Source organism: Pinus tabuliformis, chromosome 7, assembly GCF_031772625.1.
Source record: "Pinus tabuliformis cultivar Carrire ecotype Pingquan chromosome 7, CPIR1, whole genome shotgun sequence".
Classification (NCBI taxonomy): domain Eukaryota; kingdom Viridiplantae; phylum Streptophyta; class Pinopsida; order Pinales; family Pinaceae; genus Pinus; species Pinus tabuliformis.
In genome coordinates, this window is record NC_142293.1 from 2,080,304,392 (window position 1) to 2,080,319,853 (window position 15,462).

At 39.1% G+C, this 15,462-nt stretch overlaps 1 protein-coding gene across 1 annotated transcript in view; it reads left to right on the forward strand.

Moving 5' to 3' along the window:
• The first annotated feature begins 306 nt into the window (after positions 1 to 306).
• LOC149256871 (grpE protein homolog 2, mitochondrial-like) overlaps positions 307 to 15,462 on the forward strand; it is an 89,116-nt gene continuing 73,960 nt past the window's right edge. The window contains exon 1 of the mRNA XM_089460905.1: positions 307 to 663. Coding sequence (XP_089317031.1) covers positions 529 to 663 — 135 coding nt within the window. The 5' untranslated portion in view covers positions 307 to 528. The remainder of the gene's footprint in view (positions 664 to 15,462) is intronic.

The following is a 15,462-nucleotide window of genomic DNA, read 5'->3' on the forward strand; positions in this document are numbered from 1 at the left end:
ACTTCTCCGGTTTAAAAACTCATATAATTTAAAAATCCTATAAGCTTCTCCTTGCACTATTTGGAGCAATTGCTAATCATATAACTTCCATTCGGGGCAATTGCTAATCATAACTTTCTTCATAGGTATACAAAAAGATATACACCATGATATTTTAAATAATCATATGACTTACTTCTTAGATATAAGGAAAGATATACACCATGGGATTTTAAATAATCATATAGTAGGTTGTTTAAAGTTTTATATTTTATTTATGATTAAGCAAAACACGAATAATGGTATCTATATTGTTTCAGAGACCAAAAGTTTCATGCGATTCCTTCAAAAATATAATTGAAAACCTCGAAAGCGTGAATGGTCGATAAAGACCCTGGGACAATTTCGTGGCTCGGCTCCCAGGCCGTAGGCGTTAATGCTACAGTTAACAGCAGGAAAGAAGAGCAATTTGTTACATAGTTACGGTAGAAGACTTCCTACCTGGAAAACAAAGCCTTTTACTTCTTTTAGTACTGTAACTTTGGCGCCATGAACACTTCCAGAGCTATAACGGGGTTTTTGCGAAAAGGTTTTGTTCAATCTAGGGGCTTAACGATCCCCACCGCTCCTCTGATCTCGCGAAGATGCCAGAGAGTACATGATATCAGTCAGTCGCCACACAAGGTAGGATTTGTTGTGGGTTTAGGGTTTAAGGCGGTTTCTCAGGCCGAGGCTTAAAAGGATTTATTTTCCCTGTAATTATTTCCTCTAATCTCATAATATATAAAAAATAACTATGTAGGTGTAAACCCGTGAGCAATTGCCCCTGATTTCTTCCAGACCGCCTGTTTGCGTAGGATTTACCATGTTTATATATAATTTTGTTAGATTAATAACATTAATACCCAATGGAAGGCTATTGTATACATTTATTTACGTGTATGTATGCATATTAGGACGACTTTAAGGCCATCGATGCATATTGATCTCATATAGATAAATAGATAGATATGAATGTTTATCTGAATCAATGAATGTGATATATGGGAAGGAAAGAGTAGGAAGGACGCATACCATTCTATGGTATATATTGCGAAGCGAAGCTAAAATCCATCCTGACTACTGACTTTTTGAAGTTTGGAATCCAATACTGCCAATTGATGTACAAATACCTCCTATATTCTGAAGTGTTTTATGTATTTTTATTTGGAACTTCGGCTTATCACTGTGCAGCATTGTGCCACCCCATTACTTAAGGCTGCCCTATATTTATTTTTTATTAGTGGCCGATGGATTCAGAGCGAGGAACTGTGGCCCACAATAACGTCCAACCTACTTACGCTGGTCTTGGTGGTCCTGCTCCGTTCACAGGAAGAACATGTCTTTGGTAAGACTCGAACCTTAGTGTGGGCAATATCAATGCCCGTTTTCACCAGTCCTTTGACACGGGGAATACTTTCAACCCTTCCTCCCCGTGAAATTTTGCACCGTAACAGTATTTTGTAATCAAACTCGTTTTGCGTAGTTATGGTTCTTGAAATGTTTTGACATGTGTTTTTGATGGAGGAGCATACAACTTAGCAATTTCATTATGTTCTAGCTAACTTAGGGGGTCTTGTGTTTTCAGGGAAGTTGGATTCTTATGTATGTAATTATTAATGTTTTGACTCTTGAGCGATTGGAATAGGAATTAATTAGATATTGTGAAGATATTTGTAAATGCTCTCGAATGTAGGAGAACATGAGTGATGACGAGAGAGTTGGAAATCAATTATAAGTCTTAGACTAGAAAGTGGTGTCATGATTCGTGGAACTAGAGAGGATTCTTATGAATTACTGGAGTTAAAAGTGGACTTAGAGGATATTCAGGATTTAGTTTAGTAGATTAAGGATCTCAACCCAAATTGCTTAAACAAAACCTTTTGTTTAAATGTAAGCCAAAAAGGTAGAGAGTCAGTCAGTCAGTCAGGAGTCCGAGAGTCAGTCATTTAGGCCTACGGGCAGGAAAGGAAAGGCCACTGATATTGAAAATCAAGGAGGAAGAAATTCATGTGTAAATGGTTGTTTATTAATACAGATAACTCAATTATGAGTTTGTGTGATGTGTATTTGAATTATAAGTTGTGTGTGATCTTGAGTAATTTTGCTTAACGTAGGTTGCAAGTGTGCAGAATCAGAGGAGAAGTGGAAAGAGGAGTGTTATGGTTTTACACACAGATAGTGTTGGAGAAAGCCTTTAATGTTACAGCAAAGGTGAAGGAAGCATAAAGGCGCGAGTAGAGATTGAGATTAGAACAAGTGAAGATCGTGAGGCGAAGACAAATACACAGGCAGAAAGTTGAATGGGCGATTACACATTAAGAACCAAAAGAACGTAATAGTGTTCAGGAATCGTTGGATCCATTAGATCAACGGACGAGATTGTGTGCAATAGACAGATAAGATTAAGTCGCACGAAATAAAGTCAAGAAGATGAATGGCGGAGATTAACACCACGTGTTAGTAGAAGGACGGAGTGGTATTCGCAAGGGGTAAGCAGTTTCTCGCGCGCCCTAAAGGTGGTAAGCGGTCTTTCAAAATTTCACGCGATTACCTTTAGCGGCTGACACGTAGCAAACGATGGAGAGAGAAAACCACTTTTCTCGCATGCTTCCAATCTGATATCGGTTGTGCAAATATCTGCGCGAGATTGCGCGATAACCGTTGGATCGAGCGGGATTGATCAACGGTGGTGATCAGCCAAGTTTGTTGGCGAGCGGATCCATTGGATCGGATGAGACAGATCAACGGTGGAGATCGCTAAGCTAGTTGATGATCGGGTAACGCGATAACCGTTGGGTCGAGGAACGAGATTGATGGCGGAGATTTAACGCACTAAGGAGAGCATCGATGTATGTGCAAAGGTTTGTGGAATGGCGGAAAGGTAAGGTTTAAGTGTGGTTTATGAGATATTTCTATTATACATAAATTATAATAGAAATAAGTGGATTAATGTTTTATGGGTTAAGTTTGAGTTTAACCAAAGTCTAAAGACTAGGGTATGGTTGATAAGCACCGGAGGTGAAAATTAACTCAAAGTTATAACCCGTGGATAGTTAAATGAATGTTTCTGCATAGAGTTTAATTAAGGAGCCTTAAACCTTGATTTGTGAAGGTTTTACTAAGACAAAGGAATATTTGAAATTCTTGGGACATGTACACACATAGTGTGACATGCAAACTTAATTTGCATACTGTGGGTATATGCGGCTTAGGCTGCATCATTGGGGTATTTGTAGCTTAGGCTGGTATCATTTGGTATTAGAGAAGAACAAGGAAATTCTGTGTAAAAATTCTTTGAGAAAACTTAGAATAGAGCAGTGTTACTTGGGAGCGGGAGCGACCATTTTCAGAAGCTCTCGGTTTGGGAGCAAATCCGGGAGCGATTTTTTAAAAATATATATATTTTTTATATTTTTTAATTTTTGATACATATATGTCAACAAAAACATGTAGAATGATGAATTAGATATAAAAACATAAAAAAACATAGATTGATCATTGAACCATATCACATCAATCATCTAGATTCTAGAAATTATAATCTTCATCAACCATGTCCACAAGTTAGTAAAATACATATTACAACTGCAACATAATGAGTCTCGTGAATCATGATTCATCAAATTCAATCTTAAAGTTTCAACTTCAAGCTTTCAAAATTGAAAATTCAATATATAACATTTATCATCATTGATCACCAAAGTTGTACTTGTAAGCTAAGTTTAACGGTTAACCATTACAAGAAGTAATATCTTAGATATTTCTAAGTCCTAACTTCTAACTGTTAACATGAATTGAAATGTTATAAAATGAAACATGAATAATGAAATGAAATGAAACAATTTTAGTCTTTCACGAAGCATCATATTCATAATTCACAATCATTGCCAATGAGTTATAATTGCCAACTTCAAACTTCAAATTTTCATTGTCACAGTCATATATTGTTTACAAAAAATATCATTATGATATGAAAGAGTCAAGAGTCAAGGACTCAAGACTCAACAGTTATGAAAACTAATAGAAACTAGAAAAGACAAGTAAACTGTAAATCTACATGTGGCCCTTGCCACGAGAGTCTCCAGGAGTATAAGCAGGTCGTGGTGGTCTTCTAGGAGTCTCCCGCACAGACCGACGACTAGAACTAGAAGGCACATGCCCTCCACGTGAGGGTGTAGATGGAGGTGGCGACAACAAAGGAACAAGACTCGGAACTCGAGCACTGCTACTGGATGGTGGAGGTGGAGGTGGCATGGCTGCTGCAGCTGCAATTGCTTCATCTTCATCCTTATAAGTTCCTCTTCTAGTTCTTCAAGATGCACTATACCATCCTCCAAATTGTCATCCTCTGGGTGATTGTCCCAAATTTTATATGTGGAATCCTCATAAGCCCGATCACAAGTAATGACTCAACAACCTCAAGTTGTAGTGCACATAAACCAAGCTTTCTGCTCGGTTTGCATTGAGTTTGTTTCTTTTCACATTGTGTATGAAGCTGTAGGTGCTCCAACACCTCTCTGCAGAAGAAGTATTCACAACCTGTGATAGAACTTTTTTTGCCAATTTTGGCAAAAGTCCATGGCCGCCATATGTTTCCCACCATGTGAGAGCATCAAATCTGTCTCTGTCTTCCATTGCATGGAAGGTACCAAACAAACCAATGCCACTGAAGTATTTGCCTATTTCAAGGCGCACAGCTGCACATTCCTCCCTGTCAGGTATCAACTTTTCCAATGCTTGCAAATATCCACTAGTTACCTCTGCATCTAAATGGGGTTTGGTTCTAATCCCACCCCCTGGTGTAGGTTGGCCCAACCAAGATGTAGAGTAGTATTTTGGTGTAAGGACACACAAAATCGTGAATCATTTTGTACAAGTCGGGATCTCTGTTATGAACAATATCTTTTATTTGCCCCAACATGGTATCCATCTGCTCATACACCTCGCCAATCACTGGTTTGTCTGTATCTGCAAACCGAATCATGTGATAAATGGGCTTGGTGAAATCCAACACTTGCCTCACACTTGTCCAAAACTGACCATCAAGAGCGGCCTCCTCCACTAGTTCAAAACCTTTCCTATTAGCTGCATTTGTAGCCCTTTCCTTTAATACCTGCCAATGTGGACTTGATACCATGCTAGCCAATGATTCTCTTACCTTCAAAAGGCGCCTGAAGGTGAGGTAATAGCTACCAAATCTGGTCTTCGCAATCTTCAACAACTCCAATCTCGAGTGATTGCGGAAAAGGCCACGTGTATTGCTATGATTTGTAATAAATTTTATCATTTGTTTGCCTTTCTTGTATAAATCACCAATCCATTGGTATTGTGCATTTTTGTTCTTGACAACATCATGCATCAGAAGGTTCAATGTGTGAACCAAACATCTAGACCAAAATATGTTGGGGTATTTATCCTCAATAATTGCTCCCGCTGCCTTACAATTATGAGCATTATCAGTGATGACTTGGATGACATTGTATGGCCCAATACGGTCAATTGTTTCAAGTAATGCTTCTGCAATGTTGATGCTGGTCCTGAACTTGTCTGAGTAATCATGTGCAGTTAGAAAGATGGCACCACTAACAGACATAGCAAGAACACTTATCAATGGCTTGCCTTTTACATTTGTCCATCCATCAGAGACAATGGACACCCCATGGTCAGTCCAAGAACTTGTCATTCTATTCAAAGAATGTGATATTTTTGCTTTTTCATGATCAAGTCCAACGGTTCTTGCCTTGTCATACCCAGGGCTCTTGTATCCTTTAGGGGCATCATTTATGGCAGAAACCATTTCGTGCCAATAAGGTGAGTGAAGAACATTGAATGGTATCCCACATGCATAGAGAAACCTGTAAACCTTTGAATCCACATCATTCCTACACCCCTCATCAAGGAAATCTGATATGGTTCTACGCCTTAAACCTGATGACCCTGTGCCTTCATATCCACTGCCTTGGGAGGATGTTGAAGGAGTTCTTTGTGCTTGTGATTGTGAGCTTGGTTCAAAGAAACCCTTGATTTTTTTGATTTGTATTGGGCTTCCTCCTCTTCCCTTATGTATTTGGCTCTATCTGCTGCTGACACCGCTGAACAAGTTTTGATTCCTATTTGTTTGTCTCCATCCCATGGTCTTTTCCTGCAGAGGTGTTTTCTGGCACGGGTGTATGAACCTGTGTAATCATTGTTGTAATGGGGGCAATGAAATTTAGTGGTTCCACCCCCTTTCCCTGCTTCAGGCCTGTTAACATATTTCCACAATGGGGGTTTGGTCTTGTTTAGTTTTTGGAGAGTCATGTTCACCCTCCTCCAGCTCCTCCTCACCGGGGTTTTCATCAAATCCACTTTCTCCAGCTTCTTCATCCCCCTCTTCATTTTGGCCCCTTCGTTTTCTACTCTCTAGCACCATAATAACCATAAAAGGGACCAAGAAGAGGAAAATCCCAAGAAATATAGCCAGGTCCATGATGTTTGATATTTGTAGGCTTTTGAATCTGCAAATTAATTTAATTTATTTAGATTAATTAATTTAATAATTTTAATCTATTAATTTAATTAGATTCATAATTTTTTTACTAAATATAGTTAATAAACTAAATTAAACTACCCAAATTACTACCTAACTAAATTAAACTAACTAAACTAACTAAATTACTAAGTTACTTACCTCTCTGCAGGCTTGGTCCTCGTTCCTCGGCACTTGCTCCTCGCTTCTCCTCGCTCCTTTGCTCTTGCTTTCCTTGCTCCTGCTCTCATTCAACTTTCAAGTGATAATGAAATGTTTGTTTGCCTCATTGGGCTTTATTTTATTTTATTTTTTTTTATTTCCGGTTTGGTGTGTGTGTGTTAAATTGGGAATTTTTTTTTGTTCGTTCGCGTCCACGGCTTTTTTTTCCGCCCGGGTCGCTCTCGGCGTCGGTCGATTCGCTCCCGGAGCGAATATTTAATGCTCGGGAGCGATCGCTCCCAAGCGTTAAATATTCGCTCTGGGAGCGACGCTCCCAATGTCGCTCCCTAAATCGGTAGGGAGCGCAAATTTTTTTATCGGGAGCGACCCCGCTTGGAGCGTGGATTGGGAGCGGGGGGGGGGGGGCGCTCCCCTGCAACCTATGTTGCACGGGTACCCGCACCCGGGGGTGGGGTTCTCGAACCCGTCCCGGGTTCCCGCACCCAAGTACCGGATTCGGGTACGGGTTCTTCCCAGACGAACCCAAAAGAACCGTGTTCTTCCATGAAGAACCGGGTTCTTCAAAAAAAAAATTGGGTTCTTTTCCTTTAACGGGTTCTTGGGTTCTTCGGGTTCTTTGGGTTCTTCATAAAAAAACTATATTAAAAATTTAATTTTCAAATAATTTTTTTTATTGAAATTAAAAAAATAACTTATAACAAAGGTAAAAAACTTAAAAAACACTAAATCTTTAAGACTTTAACTCTTTATGAACGCACACAAGCAAATATCTGATATGTGATTACTGATTTCATTTAAATTTTAAGTTTTTTCCATTTGGTTGAGGCTTGAGCCGTCCCCGTTTACCATTTCCGGCGGCAGTGGGCAGCTTCAGCGGCAGTGGTATTTACAAGTTTTCGTTTTCAATTTTATTATTCCATGAAAAAGTTTCACAAAACCCACGTGTGAAAAATATAGGTGCATTATATTACACATTTGAATAGTGAACACCCATAGGGGCTCAACTACATTAAGCATAATTGCCGGAATGAATGTCACAATTTCTTGCTGTTTCGGATTGTCTGCAACATGAACCACAATTGTCAGTCCACTTTATACACTCAATTTGCCTCCTACAACTACGGCATAGTCCCTCCTCCTTGTTGTCAAACGCTGAGCTGTAGGACTTGATTCATGCCACTGTTTACACAAAACAGCTCATTGTTCACTAAGGAACAGACCTAGGCCTCCCTATGCAGACTCCTGTACCCAACCGAAGCCCTAAACAGAGATGACAATGCCACAAACTTACCTCTACTCAGCCCAGACTTGTTAAATTTTTAATTTTTTATACTATATACTATAATATGAGAAGTATACGTTTCAGTTTTTTTAACCTGAAATAGTTGCAATTAGATTAATAAAGCGCAGAAAATCTTCATCATTTTTTGCATTAATGAATGGCATTACATAATTGCATTCATACACTGAATATAGCTCTGTGCTATTCTTTACAATATAAACCGTTCAGTGAGAATGTATTTCAAATTTTCAACTCAATCATCTACACAACATTCAAGCCAGTTCATTATCTACCCTCTAACAACGGTGTTGCTTGCCCTTGCAATGTAATTTCACCATGGATCAAAAAAATCCAATTAAATGGTTCAGAATTTGTTCAGGAAAAACAGTTCATAGTATATATATTTTAATTTTTGAAAAATTGAATCATTACATTTGTCATTAACATATAAATTCTGTGGTTTTTTTTTAGGCTTGTGGCTACATTAAAGTATAAATTATGGCTGCTGGCAGCATATATTTCACTGTTGTCCCACCAAACACACAAGGTAGCCCAATAAAATAAAGTTTAAAATGTTGAGTCTTTGAGAACTCAGAATACTTTAGGATTTTTTAGCGTACTCCTGAGTTTGTAGGAAACTTAGCTAGTGTATCTCAGTCAGCTGTGTCTGACAAAATCTGTCCCATTTAAATGATTATCATTAAAGTTTTCTTGTTTAAAGTTGAAAAAATATACAAATTCAAATGTCATATATATTATTAATTATAAATTTATAATTTATAAAATATAATTATTAAAATTTAATATTATTATATTACCTGACGAACCCACGCACCCTGTTTCCAAAAATGTCGTCCCCGTCCCCGTCCCCGTCCCAGTCCCCGTCCCCGCACCCACGTTTCCTGGCAACATAGCCCGCAACACTAGAATAAAGTTATGTTTTGAAGGTATGTATCCAGGCAAGAGGAGATCAGATTTTAAATTTGACAAATAGTTGGCACACAGAGATAAAGTAGCAGAATTTGCTGATGCAAAGGAAACATAGAACAATCCATTCAAAGTGCAGGTGGATGGTGGAACAAGATCATGCAGAGGTCTTGAAGGTAGCGACATAAGAAGGTGAGAAGATTGCAACAACCTAGAGCAAGGAGTGCTCAATTGGTTTCAGAGGAGAAAACCAAAGACATGCCGAAAGACTGAGCTCAGAGGAGAGAAGCTTAGTGTGGCATGTGTAGCAAGAAGGAGACTTGTTACTGCAGAGGTTTTGTTGCAGCTCACGGAAATATCATAAAGGCAATTCCACAGAGGATGTGGGTAGAATTGCTAAGGGATGAAGAAAGCTGGTAAAAATTCTGAGTGAAAGGAGAGGTGGTTAGAACCTAGTATTTCAATTGTGATTGTAATACAAGAGGACAATTGTGTTCTTAAAAGGTGCAGATGAGTTGAAGCCTAGAAGGAATAGAGAGAAGTGCTCATAGAGGTTCGAGAGAATAGAGAACCAAGTGCTTGCCAAAAGACCAAGTACAAAGGAAAGCTTAGTGAGGTAAGTGGCAGTAGGGAGGACTTGCTGTTGCAGAGGTTTTAGTACAGCTCATAGTAAATGAGTGAGGAACTCATGAAGATAGAGAAGAAAATGACTATTGATAGTCATAATAGAGGTAACAGTGGTTTTGAGGAAGACCACAACAAAAGAAAAGTGAAAGAGGATGCCAAGGCAAATGGCAAGAGAATGAGTCAAGAGGAGCATGACAAGGAGACTGCAGAGTTAAAAGAATAACTCAATGTATTAAGGATGATATTAGAAGAAAACCAAAGACAAGGTTGGGTCTTGAGGAAAAAGGCAGTGAAGTGGTCTGAGTTACAAAGAAGGCTACAATAGAGGCAAGTAAAGTGGCTGGTGGAAGAACTCAGAGAAGCTGAGTTGGAAATGGAAGTTTCCATTTGTGAAGTAGAACAGGGTGAAGTTCTGGGTAAAGATGAAGACTAGAGATTTGTGGAAGATCTTATGAATTATTATGAGAATTCAAGACAATAAGGAGATATGATGACTAAAGCATCAAGTGAGACCACAAGGTCTTATGTTTTTAAAACTGATAGTTTGTGTATGATTGCAGGTATTGCAGGAGAAAAGCAACTTTGTGAAGATGTCTTCAGGATGGATGAAGATCTTGAAGTAAAAGGTGACAAAGAAAATTTCTCAGAAGAGGAAGAATTTGACTGGTTACAACAGAAAGAGTCTATGGATGAGTTACTTAATGAGAGAAGATAGTCATTTAAAGCTGTCATAGAGATGGAAGATCAGGATCTTATTCTGATGAAGAACGAAGGAATATTGTCTCAGAGAGGTAATCTAATGAATTTGATTAATGTTATTGATGAAGAACAAATGCAGGAGAATATTAATGCAAATGATGGGGCAAGGATAGCTCTTGAAGGAGGTTTACAGAGGGACAACAAGGCAAAATGTATTGAAGAAGAAGGACATCTACTGAAAGATGTTTAAGAAAAAATAAGTCTATGCTAAAGATTTAGCAAAGGGAGAAAGGACATCTGATGATTGGTCACTAACGAAGGAAGGTTTTGCAAAGGATGAGCAGTCTTTTGAAGTTGTCAAAAGTATGGAAGAGTATCTCTCAGAAGATGAATACTCTGAAGTAAAGAAGGATGGAGAATGTCTCTTAAATGGGGAAAACAGTGAATTATTGCAGCAGAAAGAATTTAGTAATACATTGATATTTGAAGTTGTTACAATCCATGAATAATTTCTTGTGAAAGAAGGAGATGAGAATCAGTTTGAAGAGTTGATATGTGAAGCAACAGTTGAGACTGTTGAACCTTGTAATTCTAAAACCGATAATTTGTGTATAAATGCAGGAATTATAAGTGATGATGAAGTACTTATGAAGTGTCAAAGAGAAATTGAATTGCTGGAAAACTCAGAGTATGACAGTGTAATTGCGGAGGAAGGAGTTCATTATAGTGGACAAGAGTAGAAAGACATCATTGAAACAGATGGTGTGGAAGAGAGACTTGCTAACAATTTTGAGAGTCCTTTAGAGAATTCTTTAAAGAGGTTGAATCAACATACTGATGTGCTGATAAAAGAGGAAAAATTAGAGCAACATACTGAGATGTTGTTAGAGAAGGAAAAGGTAATGAGGCCTTATATTTTTAATTCTGATAATTGTTTTATGAATACAGGATTTGATGAAAATGAGACAGACATGTTTCAAGTTGAAGAGTCAATTTTAGAACTGAAGAAGACTGGAAGTTGCCAGGTCAGATATGCTGATGAAGAAGATGAAAAGCATGAAGATACCATGCTTGAAGAAGTTAAACTGATTGTCAGAATCAATCAAGAAAGTGAAGGACAATTACAGAGGGTTGTCAAAGAAGAAGAAGGAGAATATGCTGGAATTGATGAACAACATAGTAATGTATTTGAGGGGAATCAGGTACAAAGGAAATTGGAGGACAATTTACTTTTTGAAAGTAAATTTACAGATATTGAACAGAGGTTGTTTGGAAAGCAACAAGAGGGTAAGGATGAAAGGGCGGTAGTAAAAATCCAACAACTTCAAAGAGAAGACAGTAAACAACAGTTTGAAGATGAGTGAATAGAGTACAACAACAAATGGCATAGTAATTATCAATCAAAAGATAAATTGGACATAGAGATTGAAAGAATAATAAGATTGATGATGAAGGTGCCTCAGAAGAAAGTAGCAGTAAGAAGGCCAAAAGGCAGCAACAATAGAAAAACAGCGGCAGACTATGAAAGCATAGTTAGTGGAGCAAAGCAACATAAAGTGTGGAAACCTGGAGAACAACAACAAACAACAACAACAACCAAAGACAAATTACAGAACAAAGTATGGGATCCAGGAAGACAAAGGTCGGAAGCATATGATCAGGATATCATGATTATTTTAAGCATGGGAGTCTGATGCAGGAGCATACAACTCAACAATTTCATTATGTTCTAGGTAACTTAGGGGGTCTTGTGTTTTCAAGGAAGTTGGATTCCTATGTATGTAATTATTAATGTTTTGAGTGATTGGAATAGAAATTAATTAGAAATTGTGAGGATATTTGTAAATGCTCTCGAATGTAGGAGAACATGAGTGATGATGAGTGAACGAGAGAGTTGGAAATCAATTATGAGTCTTAGACTAGAAAGTGTCATGATTCGTGGAACTAGAGAGGATTCTTAGGGATTACTGGAGTTAAAAGTGGACTTAGAGGATATTCAGGATTTAGTTCAGTAGATTAAGGATCTGAACCCGAATTGGTTAAATAGAACCTTTTGTATAAATGTAAGCCAAAAAGGTAGAGAGTCAGTCACTCAGGAGTTAGAGAGTCAGTCATGTAGGCCTACGGGTAGGAAAGGAAAGGCCATTGATATTGAAAATCAGGCTAAGGAAGAAATTCCTGTGTAAATGGCTGTTTATTAATACAGATAACTCGATTCTGAGTTTGTGTGATGTGTATTTGAGTTATAAGTTATGTGTGAACTTGAGTAATTTTGCGTAACGTAGGTTGCAGGTATGCAGAATCAGAGAAGTTCAAAGATGAGTGTTATGGTTTTACACACAGACAGTGTTGGAGAAAGCCTTTAATGTTACAACGAAGGTGAAGGAAGCATAAAGGCATGAGCAGAGATCGAGATCAGAACAAGTGAAGCTCGTGAGCCATGTTGTGGGGGAGCGCCCCCCCCCCCTCGAACCCGCTCCCGAAGCGCGCTCCGGGCGGGAGTGGCTAGGTCCGGGAGCGATTTTCGGGAGCGCGCTCCCTTAAAAAAATTTGCGCTGTCTGGTCTGTTAGGGAGTGACACAGGGAGCGATCGCTCCGGTGCTCCCGGAGCGATTTTTAATGCCTGGGAGCGATCGGGGAGCGATCGCTCCCTGATCGCTCCCGGACATTAAAAATCGCTCCGGGAGCGATTCGAGCCGGGCCGGGAGCGGTTCGGCGGAAAAAAAATCCGCCGGACCCGAAAAAATAAAAAAATTTAGAATATTTTTTTTGTTTTATAAGCCCAATGGGCCAAAAAAAATTCATTATAACTTCATTGAGCAAGGTTTGGAGCTGGAGCAAGAGCAAAGGAGCGAAGAGCAAGTGCTGAGGAGCGAGGAGCAAGTGCCAAGGAGCGAGGAGCAAGCCTGCAGAGGTAAGTAACTTAGTAATCTAGTTAGTTTAGCTGGTTAGGTAGTTAATTTAATTTAGTTGTTTGAGTTTAACTGTTTAAAGATCATGTATTTAAATTAAATTAATTAATCCCAATAAATTAAATTAATTTGCAGATTCAAGAATCAAAACTGTACAAACATCAAACACCATGGACCTGGCAATATTTATTGGCATTTTCCTCTTCCTGGTCCCTTTTATGGTTATTATGGTGTTGGAGAGTAGGAAACGAAGGGGGCCCCAAACTGAAGAGGGGGATGAAGAAGCCGGAGAAAGTCAAATGGGTGAAAACCCCAGTGAGGAGGAGGTGGAGGAGGGTGAACATGACCCTCAAAAAACTAAACAAGACCAAACTCCATTGTGGAAATATGTTCACAGGGCTGAAACAGGGAGAGGGGGTGGAACCACTAAATTTCATTGCCCCCATTGCAACACTGATTACACAGGTTCATACACCCGTGCTAGAAGACACCTCTATGGGAAAAGGCCATGGGATGGAGAGAAACAAATAGGAATCAAAACTTGTGCAGCTGTGTCAACAACAGATAGAGCCAAATACATAAGGGAAGAGGAGGAAGCCCAACACAGAACAAAAAGATCAAGGGGTTTCTTTGAACCAAGCTCATAATCACAAAGAACTCCTTCAGCATCCTCCCAAGGCAGTGGATATGGACATGGAGGCACAGGGTCATCATCTTTAAGGCGTAGAACCATATCAGATTTCCTTGATGAGGGGTGTAGGAATGATGTGGATTCAAAAGTTTACACGTTTCTCTATGCATGTGGGATACCATTCAATGTTCTACGCTCACCTTATTGGCACGAAATGGTTTCTGCCATAAATGATGCCCCTAAAGGATACAAGAGCCCTGGGTATGACAAGGCAAGAACTGTTGGCCTTGATCATGAAAAAGCAAAAATATCACATTCTTTGAATAAAATGACAAGTTCTTGGACTGACAATGGGGTGTCCATTGTATCTGATGGATGGACAAATGTAAAAGGCAAGCCATTGATAAGTGTTCTTGCTATGTCTGTTAGTGGTCCCATCTTTCTAGCTGCACATGATTACTCAGAAAAGTTCAAGACCGCCATCAACATTGCAGAAGCATTACTTGAAACAATTGAGCGTATTGGCCCATACAATGTCATCCAAGTCATCACTGATAATGCTCCTAATTGTAAGGCAGTGGGAGCAATTATTGAGGATAAATACCCGAACATATTTTGGTCTGGATGTTTGGTTCACACATTGAACCTTCTGTTGCATGATATTGTCAAAAACAAAAATGAACAATACCAATGGATTGGTAATTTGTACAAGAAAGGAAAACAAATGATAAAATTTATTACAAATCATAGCAATACCCATGGCCTTTTCCGCAGTCACTCGAGATTGGAGTTGCGGAAGATTGCGAGGACTAGATTTGGTAGCTATTACCTCACCTTCAGGCGCCTTTTGAAGGTAAGAGAGGCATTAGCTAGCATGGTATCAAGTCCACATTGGCAGGTGTTAAAGGAAAGGGCTACAATTGTAGCTGACATGGCAGGTTTTGAAATGGTGGAGGAGGCCGCTCTTGATGGGCAGTTTTGGACAACTGTGAGGCAGGTATTGGATTTCACCAAGCCAATTTATCACATGATTCGGTTTGCAGATACAGACAAACCAGTGATTGGCGAGGTGTATGAGCAAATGGATACCATGTTGGGGGAAATAAAAGACATTGTTAATAATAGAGATCCCAACTTGTACAAAGTGATTCATGATTGTGTGTGTGAACGGTGGAATAGGCTTAACCTTCCACTACATTGCTTGGCGTATATCCTTACGCCAAAATACTACTCTAATCTTGGTTGGGCCAACCTGCAGCAGGGGGTGGGGTTAGGACCAAACTCCATTTAGATCAAGAGGTAACTAAAGGATATCTGGAAGCATTAGAAAAGTTGGTACCTGACAGGGAGGAATGTGCAGCTGCGCGCCTTGAAATAGGCAGATACTTCAGTGGCACTGGTTTGTATGGTAACTTCCATGCAATGGACGACAAAGATAAATTTGATTCTCTCACATGGTGGGAAACATATGGCGGCCACGGACTTTTGCCAAAATTGGCAAAAAAAGTTCTTTCGCAGGTTGTAAATTCTTCTTCTGCAAAGAGGTGTTGGAGCACCTACAGTTATATACATAATGTGAAAAGAAACAGACTCAATGAAAACCGAGCAGAAAGCTTGGTTTATGTGCACTACAACTTGAGGTTGTTGAGTCATTACTGTGATCGGGCTAATG